General features: G+C 43.9%; 1 protein-coding gene across 2 annotated transcripts in view; it reads left to right on the top strand.

Moving 5' to 3' along the window:
* Ephb1 (Eph receptor B1) overlaps positions 1-24,266 on the top strand; it is a 432,566-nt gene that overhangs the window by 294,943 nt on the left and 113,357 nt on the right. For both annotated transcript variants that reach the window (NM_001168296.1, NM_173447.3), the window contains exon 5: positions 18,404-18,739. In NM_001168296.1, the coding sequence (NP_001161768.1) occupies positions 18,404-18,739 (336 nt within the window). The remainder of the gene's footprint in view (positions 1-18,403; positions 18,740-24,266) is intronic.

The following is a 24,266-nucleotide window of genomic DNA, read 5'->3' as shown; positions in this document are numbered from 1 at the left end:
GTGTAAATGTGTGACTATGTGTATGTGTATGTTGATGAAAGTATACCTGTGTGTACTTGTCTGTAAGTATGGCTATGCATGTATGGTTGTGTGAGAGTTTATACGAATGTGTGCATGAGTACTGTGTGTGTGCCTGTATGCCTATAACTCTGTGTGTGTGCCTACATGCAAGTGTGGATGTATGTGAATATGGAATGTGTGATTGTATAGGAGGATTGGGACTGTCAATGTATGTGCCTATGTAGCAGTAGATTATTTTCAGGGGAAAGTGTGTGTGTGTGTGTGTGTGTGTGTGTGTGTAAGTGAAACTGTATGAGAGCATGTAAGTGTGTGAGTATGTGAGTGTACCTGTGTGTAGATAGGAGTGTCTCTGTGTGAGTGGATTTGTATGAGAGTGAGTGTGAGTGTGTGAACTGTATGTATGCTGGGGTAGTCCCAGGCCTCACTGGTCCACAGAGTAACCACCCCTGCTCTGGCATGTCTTTCCATGTAGTTTATCATTATTATTATTATGTATTTTCTTCATTTACATTTTCATTGCTATCCCAAAAGTCCCCCATACCATCCCACCACACTCCCCTACCCACCCACTCCCACTTCTTGGCTCTGGTGTTCCCTTATACTGAGGCACACAAAGTTTGCATGACCAATGGGCCTCTCTTTCCACTGATGGCCGACTAGGCCATCTTCTGATACTTATGCAGCTAGAGATACGAGCTCCGGGGGTACTGGTTAGTTCATATTGTTGTTCCACCTATAGGGTTGCAGATCCCTTTAGCTCCTTGGGTACTTTCTCTAGCTCTTCCATTGGGGGCCCTGTGATCCATCCAATAGCTGACTGTGAATATCCACTTCTGTGTTTGCCAGGCCCCGGCATAGTCTCACAAGACACAGCTATATCAGGGTCCTTTCAGCAAAATCTTGCTAGTGTATGCAATGGTGTCAGTGTTTGGAGGCTGATTATGGGATGGATCCCCAGATATGGCAGTCTCTAGATGGTCCATCCTTTTGTTTCAGCTCCAAACTTTGTCTCTGCAACTCCTTCCATGGGTGTTTTGTTCCCAATTCTAAGAAGGGGCAAAGTGTCCACACTTTGGTCTTCGTTCTTCTTGAGTTTCATGAGTTTCACAAATTGTATCTTATATCTTGGGTATCCTAAGTATCTGGGCTAATATCCACTTATCAGTGAGTACATATCATGTGAGTTCTTTTGTGATTGGGTTACCTCACTCAGGATGATGCCCTCCAGGTCCATCCATTTGCCTAGGAATTTCGTACATTCATGCTTTTTAATACCTGAGTAGTACTCCATTGTGTAAATGTACCACATTTTCTGTATCCATTCCTCTGTTGAGGGACATCTGGGTTCTTTCCAGCTTCTGGCTATTATAAATAAGGCTGCTACGAACATAGTGGAACATGTGTCCTTCTTACCGGTTGGAACAACTTCTGGATATATGCCCAGGAGCTGGTCAGAGCTGTGTGCAGTCCCAAGATGCACAGCATTAGCTGGAGATGAGAGTGAGCTTCGGCAGAGAACAGAATGGGAAGTTGGTGGTCCATGAGTCAGTAGAGCTGGGAGCACATACGGAGGGTTCAGAGGATGGGGGATGGGCCTCATTCCTCGGGCTCCCAGTCCATGGAGGCTGCCTACAGGGAAGGACTCTTAGAGCAGATAGGGCCCGAAGGTTCCCTATGCTATCAAGACTAGGACAGGACACATTATCAGTTGGAAACTACTTGCTGTTTGGATGCTGTGCATTGGAGATGCTTTTAAATATTTCCAAAAGTCAATCTTTTCTTACCCATTTGTCTGTTAAGATAGGGTTGTCAGCAAACTCAGAGGAGGTTGCTCTCTTCCAAATTAGCTCACTTTTCGCTGACCAGGGCTTTAGTGAAGGAATCTCCATATACCTCACTGTACTGCAAGAGAGAGGTTTGATGATGAGAGGTCACACCGATGTCTGCATCTGTGTTGTACATTTGAAAAGTCATTTGGTTTTCACTTTAACAACTTTTATGTGCATGCAGTTACCTGTGCATACATATGTATGCATGCTGACATGAAGGCCAGAGGTTAGCATCAGTATCTTCCACCTTAGGTTTTGAGATACGATCTCTCATGGTTCCTGGTGCTCATCAATTTGACTTGACTGACTAGTAATCCACTGGTGTCCACTAGCACTGGTGTTCCAGGTGTGCACTGCTGTGCCTGATTGTGCACTGCTGTGCCTGATTGTGCACTGCTGTGCCTGATTGTGCACTGCTCTGCCTGATTTTACAGGCACGCTGGGGAGTTGAACTCAGCTCCTTTTGTGTGCACAGTGAACTCTTCACCCACTGAGCCATCTCTTAGCCTCCATTTTTGGTTTTGACTAGGAGATAGTCTGCTTTCTGTTTGTTTGTTTGTTTCTTGAGGAAAAGCCAAGCAAGGTCATACGCCCACAAGAGCTGGGGGTAAGAGACTTTTTGAACCCCAGGTCTGGGCTCACACCCTGTACCAGCTTGGTAGATGGCTTTTACATATGGATGCAGTGGAAAGCTTTGAGCTATTTATAACTGTCGCTCTGTTTTGAGAAGGGTCAGCATCGCCTGTGTATGTGTGCTTTTACACTTCTATAATCTGAAATTCCTTTTCACAGTTGCTTGACCAGAGTAGGTCTAACCCTTATGAAGTCCTGTACAGTTTGAACTTCTAAGCTAATAGCCAAACACTCCTGGTGACCATGCATCAGTGTTTTGTGGTAAGATCACTTAGGGTAGCAGATTGCTAACATCTGGAACAGCAGCAATGGGGTCTTCCTCCCAAACTTCTCCATGAATGCTTTCTTCCTTTGGTAACCCTGAGAAAGGATTCTTCCTCTTTAACTTCTTAAAAATATTTGTGTTGAGGGACAGCTCAGACATGGTGCTATATGGCCTTTTCCACTGCAAGCCCCATCACCTTGCATCATTGAAAGAGAACACTCCCAGGCCTTGTGTTGGGACCTCCTCCCACACTGTGATGTTACGCTGACCTTTGGTTGATCATTGAGGACCAATGTTTATGTTCAGTAGATTTCATGCTTAAGGAAAACTCTTTTTTTTTTTCGTTTTCTCCATAATTAGCTCCGTTAGCTAAATACTATTTTAATCTAGCTCCTCACACAAAGCATTTCCTGCAATCCTCGAGCCCTCACCACTCTTCTGAAACTTTCTGAATGTCTCATTGCCTCTTTTTTGTGTTTTGTTTTTGTTGTTGTTGTTATCTTTTGTCTTTTTTTGGTTTGGGTTTTGGTTTTGGTTTTGATTTTGGTTTTTTGACTGTGTACAGGTCCACTCACTATTGCATACATATATATGTGTGCATATATGTTGTGTTATATGTGTAGTGGTTTGTGTGTATATGTGTATGTGAGATATATATATATATATATGTATATATATATATATATATATATATATATATATATATGTCTTTGTGCATGTTTATATATATACACTTACACACATATATATGTGTATGATATAATGTGTTGTGTGGTGGTTTGTATGTGTGTGTATATTTGTGTGTGTGGTGTATGCACACGAGTGAGTGTGTGAGTGTGAATGCCTCTGCATGTCTGTACAGTCTAGAGAAGGAGAGACAGTGGGTGTCATCCTCTGTCACTCTCTGCTTTATTGCCTTGAGAGTCAGGGCAGTCACTTTCAGCCAGACTAGATAGTGAGGTGTTAGGATCCGGTTGTCTCTGCCTCCACTCCTAAATGCTTGTTGGTAAGCATGGACAACCATCCCTGGCTTTTTTATGTGGATGATGGGATTTAAATTCAGGTGGTCACAGTTCAATACCGAGCACTCTTACCTCTGTGCTACATCCCCAACCTCTCCATCTTACGTTTGAGACAGGGTCTGGAGCAGTGGGACCATCACAGAGCACATGCATTTGAGTCCCTTCTGTAGTTACCTCTGTGGAGACCTATGTAGTCATTATGATGCCTGTTTCCAAAGGCCACTGTACTTTAGGAGAAGCAGTGAGCTGGGTGGCTGGACTTATACTTCCCTGCAGACCCTTACTCTCCCTTTGAGACTCAGGCACTGATTTAAGTGTAACGTTCCAGAGATAGGAGGAGAGTTGGTGTAAAATTATCTATTTAATTTACTCTTTTTCCTTTTTTTAAAAAAAATCAGCCTAAAGCGGTCTCTCCTGCAATTTGTGGGCCCTTTCCTTATATGAATGTTCCTCTATAGTCTTGGCAGACCCCCGACGTGATGTTTTCGGGTTCTAGTCTCCAGAAGGAAGGATGAATGAGGGAAGGTTCTTACATTTCTGCTTCACTTCATCCCAGAGGAGAGGGCTGTCAGTCAAGAGTGTGTATCTCTGCATCTGTCCTGTGCCAGGCTCCGCATCCCTTGAGAAGGGGATGCTTCACTTCTCACAGGGAATATTCTGCAGTGGCTACCCAGCGTACTCTTCCCTCCCCACTGCACTAGAAACTCTTGGGGGCAAAGAACTCATTCTCTCCCACTCAGAGTCTGATACAGTCAGAGCCCATCCCCGCTTATTGGTAAGATGCCTGCTGTTGATGTGATATGAACCATGGTTAATGTTGAGAGGTCTTAGGTAGGTGATCACACTTCTCAATAGTTTTGCTCCTTTTCTAAAAACAATGAGCATATTGTTTTTTTTTTAAATCATGTTTACTAAAAAAAAAAAATGCATGCAAAACACCCCATTAGTGTTGGACGTATTCCAGTGCCTGGTCAATGGTTTTTGCTTTGTTTTTTGATGAAAAACAAGAAGAGAGCTTTGGACTCCTACATTATGCAACAAAAACCAAGACAATAATAAGTGAACAGAAGGTACCAGGGCACTTTGCATCCAGTGATTCAGGAGAGCTCTTCTAGCTCGACTAAATGCTGATGTCGTCTTGCCCTTCTGAATCTGCCTGAATCGTCTTGATCTCCAGCACTTTAAGGGGGTCCCAGATGACTTCCTAGATCCCCATCCAGGTTGACTCGACACAAGATTCCAGTCCAAATGAGTCAAACACCAAATCTGTGTTTCAGCCGTGAGGTATGAGAATGGGCCATTGCTGGGCCTAAGGCCAGTGTCTACTGCTGGGAACCTTTCTGGGTCACCATTACTGATCAGAGTGGTATTGATTCACTGTACCCCCGTTGTTGACTGCTGACACTGCCGGGGATCCAGATTCAGAATCTACCCTTAATTTCATTAGTCTGTTTGTGGCTGTGTCTCAGTCACATGCTACCACATCATTACTCTTCTCAAAGTCTATCCTAACATATGGACTTACAGATTTATCATCCACTAGAATCAATGCGCACCCAGTATGGTCATCCCCCTGTGAGTGGGCACAGGCCCATCCCATTTTTGTTAATATAAATAATGATCCTGAGGCACGAATGCACAAGCAAGCCTTAGGGTACACATATTTACCTCAAGGTAGAATTGCTGAGTTATAGGTACTTAGCAAGTCAGTGGATGCCCCCAGCATGCTTTCCCAAAAGCCTTGGCCAATTTATCCCCACTTAGTTGAGTATGCATCTCATTTCCCTGTGTGGCCTGGGATGTTAGTGAGACTTTTGATCTGTGCCAATTTAGTTGACATCCTCATTGTTTTGCATATATGTGAGTGAGTATTGTTTAATACATTTGTTGGCCGGTTTATTCTGTGTATAACAGTTGCCTTTTCTATTATTAAGCTGACATTTAAAAACCCACTAACTACTTGAGGCACCCTCTTCTCTAGTCTCCACTTATCTGAAACCCTATTGTGGATACATTTTCTGTCATATTTAAATATTATAATTTTGAACTTAGATGTGATCATCTATTTCTTTTTGGCATTGAGGTTTTGTCTAATGACTTTGTGTTTGGCATAAAAATATCTGGGAAAGTGTTTGTGTTTAAGTCATCTTTGTATCTGGAATTTATCCTTGTGTATTATGTAATATTTACATTTGTGTTTATATTATTAAAATATAGCAGGCCATCGGCCCCACCAGAACTGCACACATCTTAGTGAGGTTCTCCCTTCAGAATAGAGTGAATATACATGCCAAGTTGTCTGTACTTTCTCTTTGGTTGCCTGGTCTGTTTTTATGCCAGTTTTAAAGATGGTAGCCTTATGCCATATCTTAGTGGCTGACGAACCAACCCTCTGAATAGCATTCATTTCTAAGAAACATCCTGTCACTTACTAAAATATGTTTCTTTTGAAGATGGGCCTTAGAGTTAGTTGGGCACATTTCATTATGCAATCCTGTTTAATGTGAATTGGATAGGTACTGGGTATACAGATCACTTGGAAGTTACTATCTTCTCTATGATGTTGAGCCTTTTCATCTGAGCACATGGCAGTCAACTTTCCTTTTATGCCCTTTAGTAAGGTTTTATAGTTGTATTACAAAGGCTTTGTGAGATTTGATCCTAGGTATTTTATTGTTTCTCTGACTTACTGCCAAGGAATTTTTTTTCATTATTTTTTAAAACAAGCAATCATGGGTAATAGATGCTTTGGTAACTAGGAGAGTAGTGAGCCTCCCTCTACTGGCAGAATCCAACAGAGGCTAACCACCAGGGTGGGACAGCACAGGGGCATTCACCACCTGGGACATACTCACTTCTAAGATTACTTTCCACTCTAAGAACTAGAGTATGTAGGAAGTGCAGAATTAGGACTTGATCTTGAACGATCTATGGCTTCGTGCCTACCATTTTCAGATTCTTTATGTTTTTTTATGGGAGAGGTGGTAGCTAGAGAAGTTCACACACTGGAGCTGGGTCATCTACATAGTAAGTTCGAGGCCAGCCTGTAATTCATTAGATCTTGTTTCAAAATAGATTAGAATAGAGTAGAGAATGAAATAATGTATACTTTGGTTAGTTCACACCTTGCTTCATTGGTGCCCTCTCCCTGAGACTTCACAGTGTACTGGGGACCATGAAAGCCCTGGTTGGTTCTGCACTCAGGGAAAGTGATTCTAGAGGAGTCACATTGCCTTTCATTTGTGATCTCTGTCCCTGTCATATCTTGGTGCAGAGCTGTCAAGTCTTAAGATTCACAACATCATTGCCCTTGATCCAGTTTCTGAACCTAACTTTGGTCTTCCCATTTGTACCAGAATAATGACAATCACTAAGCTCTGGATGGAGTCAGCTTCACTTTAAAGCAATTGAACAATTCCAAGTGGTTCAGGTCCCAAGTACATCAGTTAGGAATGCCAGCAAGAAGGAGAGCTCCATGGAGATCTTACCCAAGGAAGATCTAGCTTCCTCTAGTACAAAAAATGAGGTGTTTACAAAGTCTTCTGACAGTTCAAGAGGACTCAGACAGGCCAATCCTGCTGCTTCCCATCACAGAGAACTCTTTGGAGCCTGCATCATCAGGGCATGGTCTAAGATATTGTCTGCATAGATGAAGACCAAGGAGGAGGAGGAGGAAGAAGAGGAGGAGGTGAAGAAGAGGAAGAAGAGGAAGAAGAGGAAGAAGAGGAAGAAGAGGAAGAAGAAGAAGAAGAAGAAGAAGAAGAAGAAGAAGAAGAAGAAGAAGAAGAAGAAGAAGAAGAAGAAGAAAGAAGGAAGAGAAGGAGGAAGAGGAGGAGGAGAAGGAGAAGGAGAAGGAGAAGGAGAAGGAGAAGGAGAAGGAGAAGGAGAAGGAGAAGGAGAAGGAGAAGGGGAGGAAGAAATAAATGTCTCCTGACAGGATCTGGGCCTGGGAAGCCATGGCCATGGCCTGCAACAGTTTTCAAGGCTTCTAGCAAAAGACTTCTGAAGGTCATGTCTTTAGAAATGACTCGACATATATCTCCCTTTGGTTTGAAATGTCTTCAGGGATTCTGAGTAGTATGACATCAAAGCATCCCCTCTCTTTTACCTAATCAGTGTTTTCTGCACTTCTCTTTAATGGACAGTGACCGGAGACTGGCCACAAGAATGCTCTGTTGAGGTCTGTTACCCCCAGGCTTAAAGGTTTTCATCAGTCCTCCATAGGTTTCTGTAGCCCTCTGGTCACCCAGCTCCAGTGCAGACTTGAGAGAGGAACTGTCTGTTTTCCCAGGAAGTGCAGCCAATCCCTCTCTACCAAGCAATTAGCTCTATTAAATTCATTGGAAAAACAAGAACTCTCTCTGTACAAACACCGATATGTGGTGTGGTATGTGACACCAGGCTACTTGATGCTCCTAAAATCCCTCTCAGCAAGGTCTCTTGTTGCTTTGACTAATCAGTTCTTTCCTATTGCTAACTGTTATGATTAGGAGATTTACCTGAGTATGGGCCCAGTATGTCAGAGACTCTGATGAGCAATGTGTGCAGACTTGTTCACATAACCCTGAAACCACAGTGAGTTCTCCTGGCCCTGAAGAGGAGAGGCTAAGATGATTGTGAACAGGAGTTTCCAATCACCTTGTGAGCTCTGACCCCTATACTCTCCAGATGCTAATATATCTTACCTGTGCCTTGCACACTTAGGTACCAGGACTTCAGGCAAGTCTCTGTGCTGACACCTCCCAAACAGCCCCATAACTGACCCAAGTGGTTTGTTTCCTCATATTTATGCTGAGGATAATGGTTCCTATCTTCCAGCATGTTAGCAAGATCAATTTTATTAAGTTGTGCACAAAATGCTTAATAATGTTCTTTATATATAGTGTTTATTAAGGGAAAATTCTGAGTTCAGTACAGAACTCTGTTGAATGTTGACCAACACCATCTCTCAGTTCTTTTAACTAGTCTTGTAGAAATCTGTGCTAGGGAACAAACAGTATTAATTTTCTATCCTATCAGTGCCAGGTCAAGAAGTAACCAGTGGACAATGAGTTCTTTTTGTCACCATGTCACCACTCACCAGAAGGAAAGAGGTGCCAGGCGTACACATCCGTGTAGCAGAGCCATCTTGACCCTGACCCAGTTTTGATCACAGATTAGCCATATTGCCTCTCTGAACCTCCAGCTTTTTTCATCATGAAGATGAGGATAGTATACACTCAGTTGTGGAGCAAAACTGGTGATAATGTCTATAGAAGAATATTACAACAATTTGAGACTCTTCTTCTGTTGGTCCTTCATCCTGGCCCAAGCTACTCTGGCCCTCATCTGGAAGACTACTGTGCCACGTGTGCATTCATGAATGCACACACATACACACACACACACACACACACACACACACAGAGAGAGAGAGAGAGAGAGAGAGAGAGAGAGAGAGACCCAGCTGTGCCCAGGTTTTACATAATCTGGTCATCTGCCTCACTGGTACCTTTCTCTCTCCATCTTTTATCCCTTTCTTCCACTCAGTTGGTTTTCTTATAACAACATTGCTCCCCTTGATTTTAACCAGTCAGCCACACTTTGTCCTCACGATCATTACAGGGACTGGCTCTTGTCTAGGGAACATTCCCTCTACAGCCCATCAGCGGCTCTTGACTCACCCCAATCTAGTGTGTGTCCAAATGACCTTATCTAGGAGAAGGCTCTCTACACACACACACACACACCCTAGGCACACTGACTCCCTTCCTCCTGTTCTTTATTATTAGAGCATTGTCAACAATGACATCATGCACGTATCTATCCTTCCAGACACTGTCTGACTCCTCCATTTGAAAATCAACTCCATGAGAGCAGAGTTCCACTTGCATTGTTGCATTTGAAGTAATCATTACAATGTAATGAATATGATGGATAACTGTCATCGGAGAAGCTGTTTGTTAGCTTGCCAGCCCAATACAAGCTAACGTAGTCCGGGAAGAGGGAAACGTGATTGAGAAAATGCCTCAATCAGAATGGCCTGTAGGCCAAAGAATGGGGCATTTTCTTCATTGATGGTTGGTGTTCAAGGGCCCAGCCTACTGTAGGTGGTGCTATACCTGGGCAAGTTGTCCTGGGATATATGAAGAAGGTCATTGAACATGAATCTGAAGATCAAACAATAAGCAGCGTCTCTCCATTTTCCTTCAGGTCCTGCTTCCACCTTCCTGCCTTGCTTGAATTCCTACCTTGGCTTCTGCTATGGTTGGGATTTATAAGTCAAATAAACTTTTTCAACTCCTTTGGTCATGGTCTTTATTACAGTACTAGAAAGCAAAGCTGTAAAGAAACTATTGAAACTGACAGGTGCTCTTCTAATCTTTCACTTATTGGAAGCCCTACATAATTCTTCTGATCAATTACACTCTTTTGGTTTTCACTGTGAGTGTGTATGATTTGGATCATTGTAATCTGAAGAAGCCACACCTCCCATTAGTGAATTGGTCCAGGGTTTCATTTGAAGCTGATTCCAAAGGGCATGAATTTGTACCTGGGAAGGTATATCTCATATGGATGTTAAGACCCTACATATTCAATGTCCTCTCATCCTTACCCCAGGGTACCAGCCAACATATTGAGGAGAGGATTCTCAAAGGATATTCAACATTGCAAAAAGGGTGAACTCTAGTCATTTTCTGGTGCAGACTTTTGGTACAACTCTACCTCTGGAAGGCCATCCAGAGCTTCCTCTTCCTCTACACAGGCAGAGCACTGCACCTTGGTCTGTTTTTTTTTTTTTCTCCTATGACCCTGAGCTCTTCCAAGTTTCTGTTGTTGACAGGAAGATGCCTGGCATCCTATAATGACTCCCCTTTCTGTCCTTTTCATATCACCTCTCTCCAGCATGTGCTCAATAACTTATTCTCAACTTCCCAATATGGCTTCAACAGTCCCCTTCGCTCTATGACAAAATCTGATAACTTCTGCTGTCCATGACCCCAGTTGTCATGGTGCCCAACACAGGCTCATTAGACACAAAGGGGCTCAATTCCCTCTCCAAAGTCCTAAAGCCACACATTGCCACTTAATAGAGATGGCCTCTTCTTGGACTTCTGTTCTTGGTGTGTTCTCCGTGGGAGAGGAGTCAGAGTCATCTTTGTGAGGAGTGCAGGGGAGAGAAGGAGAGCTGAGCTCAGGTTGGAAGGTGTCACAGTGACACATGGCAGCTAGAAATGGGTGAAGAAAGCAGTTTGTCTTGTCTTGTTTCCTTTCATTTTGACTTTGCTTTAGAATAATCAGTTACCAAAGAAGGGAACGCAAAGGAAAGTAGAGCCATGTTCATGTTTATTTGATTACTGTCGCACATCTCTGACAGTTGTGGGCATGTCCTCTGCCAGGTTGTCACCTTCCAGCCAAGCTTGCTTTCATCCCTGTTTTCTGTATTTAGTGCAAGGCATAATAATAAAGCCGATTATATTTTCAACACACTTTGCACCCATAGAAAATGTCTACCTCTGTAGTTTCCCATCCGCTATTGCCTTCTAGATCATATCTGTTTTCCTATAGACTCTCAAGGACTTTTCCTCCTTCTCTCAGAAGCCTCCCAATCACTCAGCTGTAGCTCCTTTAATTAGCTCTGCCACGGTGAGCAATGAGGATGGAGATGCTCTGACAGGACCCTCATTTTGGAGATCTAATGTTGGATCTACACTGAGCACACCACCCAAGGTGTTCCCAGGCACTTGCACCTCACTCTCTTAGCATCTTTACCCTAGTGTCATTTTCCCTTCCTCCTTTCTACTGCCTCTCAGCATTCAGCATATACTTAAGCATGCAGTCATATTGTCTCAACTACAACCTCGACTCCTTTCAGCCATGAGAACATTATATTTTAGATTGTTCTTGACCGATTAATGCTCAAGAGTCTTGAGTGTTAAATGTCCCTTTGACTCATTCCCAAACCTTACCTCAACCCTTTCTTCCAAAGAGAAACAGAGGAGCGGACATAACTTCCTGCATGAATAAGAAGGGGTTTCCTTGCCTGTATGGCAAAAAAAGGACTGTGAATCCCACCTTTCAGGAGACCAGGAAACAGAGGTAGAAGTACAAGCACAGATCACAAGCTCAGAAAGTGTCAAGATCTAAACTTTTCTGGATACACCGTCCATGTTTAAGAGTAGTCCTTCTTGGGTGTACTTTCTAGAGCTAAGTAGCCTGGAATATACAGAATTTGACAGAAACAGCCCCTAAAATTTTTCTCCCTAAGAGTAGACCCAACCTTGAGGACAGAGCCTCTAGATCATATCTGAAAATATAGGCCTAGCTGGTCATCTGTAATAATTTCAACCCATTTCTTTTATTGTTACCTATATGGATTCATATCTCCCAGATGTGGGGTGTTTGCACCTGAGTTCCCCAGTATAGTTCCATCTCTTTAGGTCTAGTACAGTGCTTAGCATAATCCTGGCAGCAGAGTCTGTGGCCCAGGAGAGAATGGTTGTATGGGATGAGTCTTAATGAGATGAGTGGATGATGCTTTCTGATAACCCAATAATGACGATGATGGCAATCTTAGCCACTGATATACTCACTTCTTCCCCATACCAGCCACAGTGTCAGAGTCTCATCTCAGCTGAGAAAAATCAAGGCTTACAAGTTCATTTTCTCATAGCTGTCCAATTTGATTGGTATAAATAACTGGGGGGGGGGGGGAGTTCATGGTTGGATTAAGAAGACTGGGAGCCCACTCACTGTGTGACCAGTCATGCATTGAGCCCATGTTCACTTTTCTGTAGGGAAACCCTACAGAAATCTGCTTTAGCAGATTCTACCAGGAGGCATACGCTGAGTGGAAGAGACCCTTTCTGGCCTGACGCAGGAAGTATCGTGCAGGTTGCATGTGGTATCTCTAGGACAGCCTCATCTCCCATCCTCAGGAAACCCCGTGGGGAGATGTCTAGGGATGCAGACCTGCTTCAGCAGTGTAGATTAGTGAGGTCTGGTTTCTTATTCTTTGTATGAGCTTGGAATTCAGTTAGAAGTTCTGAGACTAGGAAGTTATTAAGATTCTTGATAAAGGAACTGGCTTTGGGGGCTTACCTGTCTTCAACACATTTTCCTTTTGATTACTCAAGTGTACTCTCATTTCCAGCTTGATGGCTACAAATAAACTCACTTGCTTTCTGCCACCCACCTCTGCTTCTCATTCTTTTTTTTAATTAGGTATTTATTTCATTTACATTTCCAATGCTATCCCAAAAGTCCCCCCACCACTCCCCCACCACTCCCCCACCCACCCACTCCTACTTCTTGGCCCTGGCGTTCCCCTGTACTGAGGCATATAAAGTTTGCACGACCAATGGGCCTCTCTTTCCACTGATGGCCGACTAGGCTATCTTCTGATACATATGCAGCTAGAGACATGAGCTCGGGTGGGGGAGTGGTTACTGGTTAGTTCATATTGTTGTTCCACCTATAGGGTTGCAGATCCCCCCAGCTCCTTGGGTACTTTCTCTAGTTCCTCCTTGATTGGGGACCCTGTGATCCATCTCTGCTTCTCATTCTTAAACAAATAAAGTCATCTGAGCAAAACCACACTAAGAAGCAGGTAGACTCTATCTCAAGATTACAACACTCTGACTGGCCTGGTGGCTCTAGAAGGACCCAGTTTAACTCTTTCAAGTCCCTGTGACACCTGTGTTCTATGTGATTGAGCCAACTCCTTGGGCAAATCCTGCAAGACATTGGAGACCCAACTTCATAACTCAGGACCTACCATGCTGTCTCCTCACCCAAGTAGAAAAATCACAGCTCAACACTTTTCCTATTCTTTCCAATGACTGAATTCCCTTAGCCTTTTAAACAGAATATGTTCATCAGTAGTAACCGTGGCAACAGATCAGACAGGCTTTAGGAAGCCTGTCTGTGTGTAATTAAGAAAAACGAGGGAGCAGCCAGTAAGAGCAAGGAGCTCAGACAGGGGGAATGTGTTGCTAAGCCTGGCCAGGCAGTTGATGTGAGGGGGGGGGGGATTTTGCTGATGGGGGTAGCAGATTTTCTCCCTCTCTTTTGACCTCCTTTTATGCTCCCCTTTACAACATTTAAGTCTCCTTCCTGGGTATGTTGCTGGAAGCTTAAATTCTGATAAATAGTCCTGGCAAAGAGTACCACCCCTGCCTCCCCAAATCCAGGAGAAACCCCTAAATGGTTAACAAAGTGGTCCTGGTACCTTCCTCAAGCGAGATGTTTCCAAGGGTCTAGATCTGCTCTGGCTGAGCTTTGCATTCAGTTGCGGGAGCCTGGGCAGCCTGTCTTCAGGAGTGTGCTTGATACCCGAGCTCAGGCACCTGCCATCATTCTTGTTTTACCACCAAGCCTCAAGCACTAGCTTGCCTGACCCCAGAGCAGACCTCAGGGGAGTAAGGGACAGAACTCAGCCTTGTCCTGGGGATCTGAGCCCCAGGGCTGTTTTACCTCACAGGACTCATTATTATCTGAAACCATCCCATTTATCCCCAGGTTTACGTCTCTCCTGTCAGGTTTCCCTCTCCAGAGATAAATACCAGCTCCATCAGAGCAGACAGCTGCCTGCTTTGTTCCTTCCTCTTCTCGGGCCCCCTAAGTGGCTGGAAGAGTCTAGAGACTTCTTTGCTACAATAGCGAAAGAATGAATGGGTGAATGAATAATGAATGGATTCCCAGTCACTCTTGTGGCCCAAACTTGATCCATCTCCATAAGAATGCATTCCGGAATAAATGAGACATACTCCACCAGTGAGGGAGGCTGGGAAGGATTTACATCAGACATGCCGGCTTCTCCTGGATATTCTGGCTCCACTCTCAGAAAAGGCCCTGGGTGTCTCTGGTAAAGGTTACTTAGAGAAAATACTCAGGTTTATTCAATTCTGAACTCAATAACTATGGCTTCCTCATGCTCTACTCATGCCCCACTGGGATGATCACTCGGAAAAGCACACGTGACTCAGAAGGGGGAAGTCACATTTCATGCAAAAGTTGTTCCTAAATAAATATGAGGGCAAGTCTCTTCTTGAGGGTATGAGCAGCTAGGAACAATGAGGAGTAGCATCCACTAAGGTGAGTCTCCTGAGCTGGCCCAGATGAAGCAGGACTGTCCAAGCCAACCCTTCACTCCCTACTTTGCAGGCGATCTTGACTGCTGCTGTAGAGTCAAAGTCTGCCCAAGGTCCTTTTGTCTGCCACAGAAAGGTTTCTGTCTAGAGTAGAAGTTCTCAATCTTCCTGAAGCTGTACCACTTTAATACAGTTCCCCATGTTGTAGTGACCACCCTCTCAACCATAAAATTACTGTTGTTAATTCATAGCTGTAATTTTGCTACTGTTATGAATCAGAATGTAAAGGTCTGATATGCAACTCCTGAGAAGCAGTGTACTGCAGGGAAGCTGGACATATGAGACCTTCGATCATTCACATAGAAAACAGAAACGGAGCTGGGCAGTAGTGCACACGCCTTTAATCCTAGCACTTGGGAGGCAGAGGCAGGTGGATTTCTGAGTTTGAGTCCAGCCTGATCTACAGAGTGAGTTCCAGGACAGCCAGGACTATACAGAGAAGCTCTGTCTTGAAAAAAAATAACAGAAAGGGAAACTGGATGAGAAGAGAGTTCATGGCTGCTGGATACTGGGGAAAGCTAGATAAATTGCTATATGGTCTTGGCCATTACAGACAAACCAGGGATCTTTTCATCAGGAGGCTGTAGTATGGTGAGGATGGCTCAGAGTGACCATCACTGTGCAGTGATACAGTCTGGGTTAGGTGCTTCAAGAAAACAAAATCTATGGGAGACCAGGTAGGAACTGCATGGCTGACAGACACTGGGGAAGATTCAAGGAACAGACTCTGGGGCTCTAGGGAAGAGCTGGAGTTTCCAAAGTAGATAGAAGAGGAAAGAACTCAAAGAAGAACAAAGAACACCATGGAAGTGTCTCAGGAGGGCAAAGAAATTTTAGGGCACACAGGAAACTGTAGAAACATTCCAAAAGGCTCTGCTGTGAGAAGCGAGGGTAAACTGTCTGAGGAGATGCAATACCCAGAAGAAGGCCCTAGGGAACGGGCTTTTGTGACATGGAAAGCATAGTGACCATTTCAGGCAACTGGAAGGCAGTGTGCTTTGAGCGAGGACCACTATGACCCGGTGTGCATTTTCGATTCTACACTCTGGTAGAAGCAGATAAGAGAGGTGCAGAAGAAACATGGGAGGGTTGAGAGGCCCTTGCAGTGAGCCAGGGGAAGTGGTGAGGCCTGGAGCCATCCTGAAGCTGTGAGGAGACAGAGAATAGAAAAACGGAAGTGGCCTTGACTGGCTCCAATAAGCACTTGTGTCTTGGAGGACTCCAAAGGTGTGATTCCTAGGGCCTGGTTGGTGACTAATCAGGGTGTCAAGGAATGCTAAGACTTTGTCTGGAATTTGTCAAGCAAAGGACAAAGGACACTCAGTCATAGGAGGGGTAGGGAAGTAGCCGGGGAACAGGTGACTAAGCTCAGAGAAAGAGGGACACTTTGGAAAACTTGGCTAGAGCAACGGAGAGTGGTGCCAGGGTGTAGGGTTTGGTTTGCAAATGGTGAAGGCACCGATGAGCTGGAGTCAGAAGACAGGATGGATGAAGCTAAAGTTCAAACAGAAGAGGCTGTCTCTAGATGAGAGAGCATCCTAAAAGTGTGAGGGCTGAATGGTTGCTCTCTTGATTGAGCCTCGGTCCCTTTACGTGAGGCTGCTTTCTGGAAGACAGCCTTCAGACCTCCTGAGATGCTCCTGTCTAACATCTTTTTAAAAGATTCATTCCACCCCTAGCACAGAGCACCCACTCACAGGATGTATTTATTGAGGATGTGAGAATGGCTTGTTGTGGCTGAGTCAAGTCTGTTGGCTCTAAAAGTGGGGCAAGCAATAGTGGCATTGATCAATGGGAGCTTGTGGGCTGAGTCTCCGTGGCCTGAAGCAAACAAAGATGTTCAAGGTGTGCATGGACCAAAATGGGCTTTAACAGATTGTCTACTGCAGCAAAGCTGTGCTGACTCACTAAGAGCACATCTGAGCACAGGATCAGCTGCTCCACCTGTACGAGCTGTGTGCCAGCTTGTAGAGAATGGATGTATATCTCTGGAGAGATGGGTGGAGAATTGTTGAACACCATTTGCAAGGCTTCAGTAAAAAGGGCTTCATGAATTCCACCCTGTCACATGTGTGCATGAATGCCACGCGTTAGCTCGGGCCTAAATAGTACGGTACTGATTTTCTTTCATGTTTTAATAGAATCTGGTTTAATATTTGCTTTCTGCTCTAGCTGCCTGGTGTTGACTGATTCAACACAGAATCCTTCCCTGGTGCCCTCCGACCTTGTTGTTATTCCCTCATTTTGTGTGTTGGCAATTGATTCCTGTCTCCAGCATGAACTGCTCTACACATGTCTTCGTTCAGCTGGTGATGGTCACGTGTGTGGACTCTGAATGCATTACTGCCGGGAGCGGCTGCTCCAGCCGACCTACTCTTTAGAAGGGGGGCTTTTGGGCAGGATTCATTTCCAGCCCTTAAACATTGACAATATACAAGACTCAGGCTTGGGAATTTGAGGCTATGATCAATCCTGTTGGTCGGAAGGAGGTTCTCCAACATCATCGAAAAGTGCCGGCACGGTGGCCATTAATTCAGCAACATTTTACCTTCCCACAGGGTACAGGTTTTCCAGAGTTATATAGGAAGACATTTCCATGTTTTGAATCATGAACAGTCATGGCCATCCCAGTGAGCTTGCTTGGTTTGGGGGAGGCAGGCGCTAAGAACATGGCTCTGCATAGGAACATGAACTTTGGCCTCTATTCTGACTTCCATCCCTGTAGACCACATGGCCAATGGCTAGTTCTCTTTAAGTGTTAGCCTCACTAAGCATCTGAGATGATTACTGCATCATCCTGGTTGGTTGCTTGGAGAGAGAGGCAGTTAAATGAAGTGGTGCAGGTAAAGCTGCTAGCTAGCTGCTCCAAAGCATATCCATATGCTTTCTTGGGTCATTGGGTCAAAGATGGTGGCTCTGTGAGCCTCTCCTACCCAGTGCTGCCTCTTGTCTCCAGTTATCAATTTGGTGCAGTGTGACTGCTCATCTCTCCAACTGCTCTGGCAACCAGCCCTATAGAGAATCAGCCCGGAACCACATACATGCACATGAGTACTGAGATGTATGGAATTCTGTATTGGATTCCATGATCTGTAGGGATGTGGGGAAGATTTGATCATATGTCATTAAGCTCTATTCCATAGAAGAAAAGTTAAGAAATTCAGTAGCTGTCTTAGATACACACATATTAACCATAAATGCTCATGGAGGATAGGGCTTGGTCCTAAGAGCAAAAGTACCTGAGCTCACATGTCTAAACTTTTCTCTTCTCTGGCATACCCAATCCAAAGAAAGCAATTCAGAGAAGGAATAAAGGAAAAGGCACTTGGGGACAGGTTGTCCTCCTTATATTACCTCTCTAATGGATTTGAACATGGAGCATTGGCCTTGAGGAACACAGTGTGTATGTTGAGGTTGGGTAGGCACCAAAGTCAGCCTAGAGAGTTGCTGATCAAAGAGCTCTCTCTCAGCCTCACTGGACTTTTCTTTGTCTCCCTACAGGTGTCCCATCGGGTCCTCGAAATGTCATCTCCATCGTGAATGAGACATCTATCATTCTAGAGTGGCACCCTCCAAGAGAGACTGGTGGGAGAGATGACGTGACGTACAACATCATCTGCAAGAAGTGCCGAGCAGACCGCCGCAGCTGCTCCCGCTGCGATGACAATGTGGAGTTTGTCCCCAGGCAACTGGGCTTGACTGAGTGTCGTGTCTCCATCAGTAGCCTATGGGCCCACACCCCGTACACCTTTGATATCCAGGCCATCAATGGAGTCTCTAGCAAGAGTCCCTTTCCCCCACAGCACGTCTCTGTCAACATCACCACAAACCAAGCTGGTGAGTCTGGAGGTTTTGATGTGTATATCTGTCTTTGTGGCTGGCTTTTCATCTATCTCTATGTAGGATCATAGCCAAAGCCATACCCATCCTGCCAACCTTCCTTTAGGCCTTCTTATAGGAGTAAAGGTGTCAGATGATGGATGGTTGTGGATGCTGAGGAAACTTCTGTTATCTTTCAACTTTGTAAGTGAGCTGGAAACTAGGGAATTTTCTTGTGTCCAGGATCAAAGCAAATATGTATGTATATCTAAGCTAGAGCAGGACCTGGTACTCTGCATCTAGCCAGGCCTTCATAAGTGCTACTGGAAAAATGGACCAAGGGATGCTGATTAGATCGATGGGTGTATGGATATATGGATGGAAGGAGAATGGATATATGGATGGATGGGTGAGTTAGATGCATGTACAGATAGAAAGATGGATGGGTGGGTTGATAGAGGGACAAGTGGTAGGAGTGTTATATATCTTTCAGAACAAGAACAGCAATGGTGCTTTCATAGAAAACCCAATGAAACTAACTTCGTTTTCAATTAAGCACTTGTTTCTCAAGACTTTATCCTTCCCAGATGCATGCTGCAGTGCCATAGAGTCTTAGGACAGACAATAATGGAAGACGCCTAGGACCCTGAGTATCTCTGCAGTGTGCAGAGATCAGAACACATCTTTCTGTCTCTGTGTTCATCTCTCACATTTCCCATCTTTCCCTATTACTGCTTTTTATACCTCTTAGAGCAATCCATTCCCTTTTATATCTGTTTAACCAGTCCATTCATGCACTGACTCATTTATTTGCTCATTCATTATTAAGAGACAGTTATTTAGTATCCACTATGTACCATGCTGTGGATCGGATGCTATGAGATACACAGTGATATCTGGCCACAATTGTTCGTCCCATAGAACTCGTTAATGGAAATATTTACGAGGCACAGACCTAAAGCATGGAATTGCAAGGTGCTGAGCTCTGGTATAGTGTGCTGTACACTGGCAGTGAATAATAAGTAATTAAAGAGAAAGAAACGAGTGAACTCTGTGTGAGTGAGCCAGACTCAGAGGGAGGGCATATCACATCCACGGGTGATGGGAGTCACCAGAGAGGACTGTAATCTTATTTGTAATTATCGATCTTTTAATAAAAAATTCTTTAAGGATAACATGTTAACAGAATAGCAGAAGCTGAGTATTTTTCTTTGTTTGCTTTTCTGTTCTGTTTTCCCCTCTTGACGTCTTTCTTCTTACTCCATCCTTTTCCACTCTAAGCATCCATCCTCAGACTTGTTCCTCCTCTTTTAATATCAGGCACTCTTGATAGCAGATGATTCTTGGGTTAAAGCTGTCAGAACTGAGAAGGAAAAAAAAGTGTTATGGGAAAGCATGGCTGTCCAGATGGTTGTGCTGTCACTGAGTGTGTGTGTGTGTGTGTGTGTGTGTGTGTGTGTGTGTGTGTGTTCATGCGGTGTGTTTGTATGTATGTGCCTGGTCACGTGTTTACATGCATCCCTGTATAGTGAGAAAATAAGAGTGGAAGTGTAGATGCCTCCAGCTGGTGACCACAGCCTGGTGCCATGGAGATGTAGGTTGTGAAGAGTCTGTCTAACCCAAAGAAAATGGAATGGCAATTTGTGCATTCTGTTGAGCATGTAACATGGGCAGTCTTTGTTAGCAAGTGTTTCCCTTGGAGAGTTAAGGCAGAAAACTGGCTGAAATATTTTAGTGTCCCAGCTTCTGGGAATAACAATCCTGCCAGGCTGTCATGTTACTCTGGGCTTGGCTGTCTTTTCTCTCTCTCTAAGCATGTGCGAATAAACCTGCCACTTATATCAGTTTGCTTTTATTTCTTCCCCTCCCTTCCCTGACTCTGCTATTCCTGAACCTGCCCATCTGCTCATCTTGCCATCTGCACCTTCCCGGGCGTCAGTGAGCAGAGGGACCAGGGCTCCTCAAAGCGGTCCTGCATTCCCAACATTCAAAATATTTATTTTTACCCCCACTCATTTGCACCTATGTAAACACATTTCTCATGCCCTTTGTTCTCTTAACAGATCTGTTATTCTTAACCTTCCCCTGTTTTATACTCTATGACAACCTTCCAATATATAATTTTTCTCTGATAACTCTGAAGCTTTGATATCACAAAGTTTATAATCAGCCAGAGAGCACTACAATAGATTCTTAGTAGTATGAGGTTCTTATAAAGAAAATATCAAGTTAGCTATTGGCGCCTAGTCTGTGGGCTGCGTAATACCAAGGAACAGCGTATGTAACACTAAGTTAGTGATTACACACACGAATACAAGTCATCTTCAGGCAACAGCATTGCTTTTTTGTTTTTAATATGGGAATGACAAAAGCAAACACTTGAGCTCATGCCTTCTTAAGAACAATTCAGAAATGTAAACAGAAGCTATACATTTTAGCATAGTTAGAAGACTAAGCAGCAGGCATTCTGAAAACCCAGTGTCAGGGATAAAGTGAGAAGACTGGGGTGTATCCAAAGGCCATGGTGAGACTTTCTCAGGACACAATTGAGTTCGTGCAGTGTTGGAGACTGGCAAGGTCAGCCTTCCTCTCCTAACTTCACAGTGTGATTCATATAAATGTGTGTGGTCACCACTGTCCTAAGCAGATGACAGGCCAACTCTGACCAAGAGAAGTCATGAAATCAGTGAACCTGTAAGTATTTCCTAAACCACCTCTCCTTGAACTATGGACTCTTTTCATACTATAGGCTGGGTCTTCATGGAGAAACAGAGTAAACATTACCATGGACACCCCACGTGTGTATTTTTTTTCACATTCACGAAGAACTAAGGAATGTATAGCTTCATTTAATCCTCATAATTACCCAATAATTACCCATATTTCAGATAAGGAAGCAGAGGGTTGTAGGGATTTGGAGAATTTAAGATAGAAAGGTATATAGAGACATACCACACCCTTACCTCCAGTTTCAACCTTCCTACATCCTATGATAGTTCCTCTGGTCTTACCATTTAATAGTTCATAACAGTAGACTTTTGTGGTTCCCAAGGAATGAAATTATGTAATCACCCTATGTACCATTGAGCGTAGGGACCATATTTCTTCACTTAGACACAGGGCCAACCATAAGTCAGTCTTTGTCTTCCATTACAACCCTAATCATGACATTCCAGGACCTTGCTTCCCTTGACTAATATTGTGAGATGACTGTCACCCAGGATGCAGTCAGGGGCAAATATGAGGTGCTACCTCTGAGCACCTCAGGTGTGTCCACCTTTAGCAAGCTCTCTGCAGAAGTGTGGCTCAGATGAAGAAACTAGGTTTGGAGTGTTTTTTGAATTTTCTCAACATCTATTCACCAGAAAATAATGTCCAGGAATTTCAAACTCAGGTTTGTGACCATTTTATCATCAAACCTATCAAAAATCACATTATGGTGGGACATATAACCTATAAACTCTCTCTAAGCTATTGCCATGTAGCTGGGCCACTTTAGCTGTCAAAAAAATGTCCATCATCTTGGCCAGGGTTGGTCATGAATTATGCAAGCTCAGATTTACGTCAAGTCTGGAGGGATGTACCCTCTCACTGAATACAGCTGCTGTGACTTTAAAGTATACTGGGTCAGGAAAAACTCTCTCTGTTCTCATGGCCAAGCAATTTGCAGTGAGGCTGTTATCACCACAACCCCCCTCAGTCACTTTGTGGCCCCTGGCCTCAGATTATTCCGATGGTTGGATCAACTGTCTGTCCTCGAAAATTAAGTGATTGATAAACTTCACGTCTCCTTCTGCTGGCTATAGCCAGATCATCAGATTCAGGGAAAGGAGGTGCAGAATCTTAGGAGTAGGGGGATGACTCTCACCAAGGCCTGAGATTATCCAAGCTTGAGGAAACAAGCAAGCCTGAAGGCCAGAGAATAGAAAAGAGAAACCAGTTGGGGTAGGTGAAGGGCAGTAGGGACTGGTAGAGACTTCAGGGAACTGCAGGACGTAGATAAAGCCACCACCTTATTCCTTCAAGTGTTGACTTTCCCATCCCTGTATAATCTTATAAGCCCCAAATATGGATCTAAAATGTTGACAGCTGATTAGAAAGCAAATCCAGTTCTGGATTTGGCCTTCTGGCTATGGCTGGTATCCTCTCATTCGGAAGACAGAGCTGATTTACCCAAGCCTTAACACGAGCTGTGTTGTTGATTCTCATTTCACTTGCGGCAAGCATCTTCCTCACCTTCTGGGTTCATGGAGGGGGATCCTGGGCTGGGTTCCCTCTGTGCTCCTCACATGATTCATGCAAATTCATTTAACTGTCAACACCCCTCAGTTCTCACCTGTGAAATGAAAACCAGGATAACCTGCTTCCTTAGCGCCACAGTGACAAGCACATGAGACAGAAGACAGAAACGCACTCTCAATCCCACTATGGGCTGGGAGATTGGCATCATTTCTGGGAATATGTCCTGATCACATTGCTGGACTTCCCTTCCTCACATGTTTCCTTCTGAGGCTTCTGAGTCACTTTGTTTGGGATTGATGCTATCTGTATCCATTTGCCCATGGTGCCTTGACTGGAATAAGCATCAGAAAGGAAGGGGCCCAGTCTGCAACAATGAACTCATAACGAGGGAGGGGCAGTCGTCAGTGCCCAGTACCCAGCTCAGGATAGACCTGCCTCTCAGGAGCGCCCTCTGCCTTTTTATACAACTCTGCACGTGGAGAAGAGCCACTGCCTCCCCTCCTCAGATGATTCTATCAGCTAGACTTACAGGTGACATTTCTATTGCACACAATTCATGTATGGTCTGCTGAGACCCTGCATGTGAAATTCCATCCGTCATGTCCACAACACAGACATAATCTATTATTTAGAGTTGTGTAAAAAAAAAAAAACTGTGCTGTTTCTGTTAACAGTCATAAGCCCCTCTAGTTTGTCCATTTTCGAGGAATTTTTGAAGTTCTTGGGCAATTAAAATCACTCAGAAGCACCGCTTTTCCTACAAAAGAATTACCTAGAACATCAATGCCTCTGAATCCATCACCTAATTTGCATTATTCCTTGGTTAAATATAGTATTTGCATGCATAAAGAATAATCTTTGAATATGAAAAGGAATTTATGATATTGCAATATATTGAGCTCTTTGGAGGAAAGATATTATGTAAATCTCAAAATTAAATATTAAAACAATATTACACGCTGCCTGTGAAAATGTAGAGCGCTAAGATCCCATATGCTGGAACCGGTTCATTTTTAAAGGCTGGTCTCATTGGAAAAGAGTGGATGAGAATTGCTCCAGAGTAGAGAAAAGATTGAGTCAGGGCTCTAACAACACTGGAATGACTTTAAAGAAAACCTTGAAAGAAGTAAATAAAGAAAAGTTTTTTTTTAAACTTAACAGAAATGAAATTTTCTCTGTTCTTAATTCAATTTCATAGTTCACTTTATTGCTGGTTTTTCGGTTGCTGACTCCAGGAAGGTTTGGAGTGTTTCTTAAGTCGTGCCATTGAGAAGAAACTTGCAGGTGGCCTGAGAAAGATGTT

Source organism: Mus musculus, chromosome 9 (genome assembly GCF_000001635.26).
Source record: "Mus musculus strain C57BL/6J chromosome 9, GRCm38.p6 C57BL/6J".
Classification (NCBI taxonomy): Eukaryota; Metazoa; Chordata; class Mammalia; order Rodentia; family Muridae; genus Mus; species Mus musculus.
Note: the sequence above shows the minus strand (reverse complement) of the source record. Positions and strands in the feature narration are given on the sequence as shown.